This window comes from Lacerta agilis, chromosome 7, assembly GCF_009819535.1.
Source record: "Lacerta agilis isolate rLacAgi1 chromosome 7, rLacAgi1.pri, whole genome shotgun sequence".
Classification (NCBI taxonomy): domain Eukaryota; kingdom Metazoa; phylum Chordata; class Lepidosauria; order Squamata; family Lacertidae; genus Lacerta; species Lacerta agilis.
Window position 1 is genome coordinate 62,744,282 of NC_046318.1, and position 5,302 is coordinate 62,749,583.

Below are 5,302 nucleotides of genomic sequence, written 5' to 3' on the forward strand. Positions count from 1 at the left end.
GTTGTACTTGTTTGTAACACATTGAGGCACATGCCAACTGTGTATATAGCACTTTTTAGGCTTTTGAAGTTCTTCAGGCACAATAGTTCAGTAATTCCAACAGTCTAACCTGATAAGACTGGCCTGTGCTGTTATCCACATACTGCAGATGGTATGCGTGTAGGACCAGTACTTTGTCTAAGGTCACCTAGTGAATTTGTATCTGAGGAACTTCCTGGCTGGGTCTCCCCGGCCACTCTGGGCGGCTTCCAACTGCACAGAACTAGCTCTTAAAGATGATAGAATCTAGTGGTGTTTGCTGTGTCAACCACTGTCTAAGTCAGGGATGCCCTCCAGATGTTGTTGGACTACAGCTCCCAACTTTCCTGACTGTTGGCTAGGCTGATGGGAGTCCAACATTTGGACTCCTCATTCCTGGTCTAACAACACCTTAGGTCCAGCCAGCTATATCTGGCTACGATCAGTCACACCAAACCCTGCCTCCCATCAGTAACCAATATTTATATTCACTCCCAATGCCATCTCTTGATGATGATGATGATAATCAGTATTTATATAGTGCTGTTAACTAATTATTCAGTGGGTTTCACATTCCTTATTTCATAAATACCAAACTATGCATTTATTTAACATTTCAGGCATGTGCTAGCTATCAAGACACCACAGGGGCCAAAAAGAACAAATACAACAGGTGATTATATGAAATTTAACCAACTTATTCAGATATGCCAAGAATACAACTTTTAATGACTGTAGCATTACAGAGAAATCAGAGGGAACGGTTTCTGCCTTGTGCACTTTTAGATTCCATATTTTGGTTTAAAAGAAAGTATATCCAAGTTATTTATACTCTTATTCTAAACAGATTACGTGGTCTAAAAAGCAACTGAAATTCCTTGCATAGGACGATGTGTTTTGAGATCATATGAGCAACAATTGTTTTCCAAATGTGCTATTGTTTCCCACATTCTGGGTACTACTTGCTTGCTACAATTGTTTGCGCTTCAATGCGCATTTAAACTTTCAGTGCTACAGAAAAAACTCCTGGAATAGTGCTGCATGTGTTGGTTGAGAAAAAAATTCAGGATCAGCTAAATCATACAACTCAAAAACTGTCATGATACCCTGCTAAGTCATCTCTGAGCAGACCCACTGAAATCAAGGGAATTCAGTTATGCAAGTCCAGTTCATTTCAGTGGGTCCACTCTGGGTCTGACTAACACTGGGTATCACCCATTGGCTCAATTCTTTTTTAAAGATGGAAATGGGGATGCAACAGTTCTGAACCACTTTGATTATATTTGGTATTCCGATACAAAGATTAAAACATTAAAATGTGGATGCACTGACAGTCTCAAAAGACAACTGAAATAGACATCTAACAACAGTTTTCTGATAACTTAAGACCTGCAGAGTGTCAGTGAAGGTGGAATAACCCTACACCTAATAGGACGTTTACCCTTGTCCCCCGCAAAAAACAACAACATTGATTTTGAATATCATTGCAAAAAAATTGTTTAGGGTCCATCGCATGAACAGCTTTGAGTGGCTCAATCCAATGCATTCTACTCAGAAGTAAGTCCTACTGAATTCAGTGGGACTTTGTTCCAAGTGAGTGTGCACAGGATTGCAGACTTCAGGGAGCAGAAAGAGCTCCACCCTAGCTCAAGAAGCAAGTACCACTGTGTCCAGTGAGGCTGATTCCTGGGATGACATGCATGAAGACTGCAGCCTAAGGACCTGTCTCACAACTAGAAATGAGCTTATTAAAATGCTGGAGCTGTCATGTTATTTTCCTTCCCATTGCTGGACTGTCCCAGCTATTTGCTCTTGCTCTGAAGGCAAGCTTCAGCATCCTGCTAAAACAACTCCGAAATGATATTAATTTGAAGATTGACTCACTACACGGTACACACCTGCAGGTAAAAAGCCAAAGCCAAAATATCCCACACACATATTCAAAAAGTGTTCTAACCCAAGTATTAGCTTAGGCAGATTTCTCTTTCTTTTCAGATGTATCTATTGCTTCTACATTTGTGGGATGCCTTCTAGGACCCAGACCTTGTTTCCTTTCAGCTCCATTCCCTGCTATGCTGGAAGTACTCAACATTTCTGCCAGCCTGGTCCTCTAGGCCGAGGAAGGTCTCTGGCTTACTATGCCCGCCCCCCCCCCCATTCCGTTAGTTCACAAGGGAATTGCAGACAAGGCAAAGTCCACAGTTTGTATTTGGATTATCAAGATCTAACTGTGCACGGAACACACTCAATCCATCACTCATGATGCCGAGCAATGAACAGATGGTCTTCATACAGAAATGAGCGTGTGAATGACAAAGACAACTTCATTCGACGTGTTTGCTGCAAACCCAGCGGAGCTGTCGATCCACAGTGAGGTCTGTTAATTCATCTATTGATCTCCAAGTGCACTGACAAGCATAGGCCCTTGATCCTTTCTTGGTTAGCATCTTCGTCCTCAACTTGCGGAATTCAGGCATGTTATTCCTATCAATCAAAAAGATTCTATTTCAATAGCGTTCTTGTTTTATTATGCTTTTATATTTTTTGGAAGCCGCATGGAGTGGCTGGGGCAACCCAGTCAGATGGATGGGGTAATAATAATAATAATAATAATAATAATAATAATAATACTCCTTCAGAACTACACAGCCAATCATTTCCCAATTAGTCACAGAGTGGAACAAAGACAAAGACACTCTACCCTGGTCACTGAAATGAAAGCCTTTGGGTCTTTCTGCTATAGGCTTTCCCCCCAATCTATGTACTGAAATATCAACACCTGCAATTCTGTAAAGTTGATATCAGAACATTTACGAACCACAGCATTTATATGATACCCCACTACCATATAGGTCACATCAAATAATCCTATCAATATTACCCACAAAGCATACCTGAAAAAGAGGTAATCGCATGACTGATCCCACTGAAAGTCATCGTATTGCAAAACACGGAAGTCACATGCAGTACACCGCAGCTGATCACAGGTTCTGCCCCAAAAAAGATTACAAACATTATAGATTTAAACACATGGAACAGTTCAATCAACTAATTTGTTAACTTATTAAACTTGTGCATATTATCCAATCTCATAATAGGTGCATTTCTTAAATCTTGACAGAAGTGTGAAAAAACTCACAATTTAATAAACAGCTGTTAAAAGGAAAGGAACATTCTGTTTCATATTTCCTATCCTAACACACCAGAACTAGACTAACCTTTAAACAGAGCGGTTACAACTCTAAGCTTTCAGTTCCACTGTTTAAAATTAACCTCCACTAAAAAAAATCGGTTCTTACCATTCAATAAGATAAAACCTCAGCTGATTAAAGGCTGCAACTCTGGTATTTACTAATTCAATTTTCACCCTTTTTTCTATGTATGGGTAAAAGCTTGGTTGCCTCCATTTTACAGGAAGAAGTTAGCCTAGGAAAAATCCTTATGGGAACTGAGCTTTATGGCACATCACAGCTGATCTCTCACCACTTCCCTCCTCACAAGAGGATCATGTCTGTGAAACTATGTGAACATATACCCAAGTTTCGTCTGAGTTTCTGATTCATATGCTTCTTTAACATGGGTAAGCATGATCTGTACACATAGACGAACGCTAGTGGCATACAAAAATCTAAACAAACATGGGTTGAATCCTGCATGTGCTGGGGACTTTTCTCACCTGCCTTGCCATTGGCTGATGTAGCTGAATAGTGAACTCAGACTGACTCCTTGTGGCTACCAGACCACAGGCTGAGATAACTGGGTGCAGCAGCTTGGGTTGGGGTGGAGAGGGTCACAGATGGTGCAAAAGCTCCCAGGTTCAGTCCCAGCCATCTCCAAGAACGGCTGAGAAATGCCTCTGTCTGAAATGCCAGAGGGTTGCTGCCAGTCCGTGTAGACAATACTATGCCAGATGGACCAACAGTCTGATTCAGTATAAAGCAGCAGCAGCTTATGTTCCTTCCTAATATAGCAGTAAGAGAAACATGAAGGTCTCATAATGCAATTGCCAGTATTTTTATTTTTGTTAAATGCCTACCTCTGAGAAATATTTGTTCCTATACCACGTGGCGCGCTGCTTCCACCAAGGTATACCGGGCAACATCTATAAGAATTAAATTGGAAAGCCTTGAAATAGTTTTGAAGAAGAAGAAGAAAAACCTCCACCTCAAACCATTTGCCTGCAAAGTTTGCATCATTTGATTTCTCAGGTGTCATCACGCTAGTGAACATGTGTACCTTTTCAACAAACCTTTTGTTTGTAGAACTATAAGGCAGAACAATTCAGAAGAAATTGCAATATTATTATCTGCACGATATACTGTCTGTATCTTGGGAGCAAAACCCCCCACTGTTTCAACAAAAGAAGTAAGGGAAACACTCCAGAACCTCCAGGGTTTCTACCAAACACCACAGGGGCTAGAAATAAGCAAACATCATCATCAACATGGAGCATTAAGTTCTGAAAAGCTATTAAAGTTCCCCTGCCCTCGTTTCATGGCATATTATATTATATATATATATATAGTTAGAATAAGAACTGATGCTGCCATTTCTTCATAAACATCAACTGGTGCTCCCACATACAGTGGTACCTCTGGTTACGAACAGGATCCATTCCAGAGCCCCGTTTGCAACCTGAAAGGTCTGCAACCTTAAGTGCTGCGTCTGCACATGTGTGCGACACGATTAGGCACTTCTGTGCATTCGCGTGACGTTATTTTGTGCGTCTGCGCATGCGCGAATTGCCGAGCCCAGAAGTAACCCGTTCCGGTACTTCCAGATTCAGCGCGTTCATATCCCGTGACCAACGCAACCTGAAGCAATCATAACCAGAGGTACGACTGTACTCACAACACTGTCAGCATTAGGGAGACCAGAAGCTAAAGAGTACAGCGTAGCCAAACCACATATGCTGAAATTCCATCTTCCACACAGCTATTAAAGATTGTAGGAGCCCTGTTCTTTTTTGCATCTGGCTGCCCTAACCAAAATAATGCAACAATAAAATTCTGTCCACTGGAGATACAGGGTTTGATCCATGCTATGCTAGTTGCACATAGGTCCCATTGAAATCAAAGTGAAAAGTTAGCAATGATTCAAATGAATCTGCCCTTTCTTCCTTGCTGTCCTGTAGTTTGAAACTGCCTCCCGGGTAAGACTGTGATGTCATCCCTCTTTCTTCTAATCCACCCTCAAAATACAGGTACCCTATATGGATCTTTTGGCAGAACTTTCTCGTTCCCATGTTGAACATAGACAAATTTACTTCTGAGAAAACATACAC

General features: G+C 41.2%; 1 protein-coding gene across 2 annotated transcripts in view; it reads right to left on the reverse strand.

The window, feature by feature from the left end:
• Positions 1-535: 535 nt before the first annotated feature.
• Positions 536-5,302, reverse strand: part of C7H8orf37 (chromosome 7 C8orf37 homolog) — a 7,510-nt gene continuing 2,743 nt past the window's right edge. The window contains exons 4-6 of one of the 2 annotated variants that reach the window (XM_033155612.1): positions 4,055-4,120; positions 2,913-3,008; positions 536-2,502 (exon numbers count right to left, since the gene is read on the reverse strand). In XM_033155612.1, coding sequence (XP_033011503.1) covers positions 2,343-2,502; positions 2,913-3,008; positions 4,055-4,120 — 322 coding nt within the window. In that variant the 3' untranslated portion in view covers positions 536-2,342. The remainder of the gene's footprint in view (positions 2,503-2,912; positions 3,009-4,054; positions 4,121-5,302) is intronic. The other variant, XM_033155611.1, reaches the window with a different exon arrangement.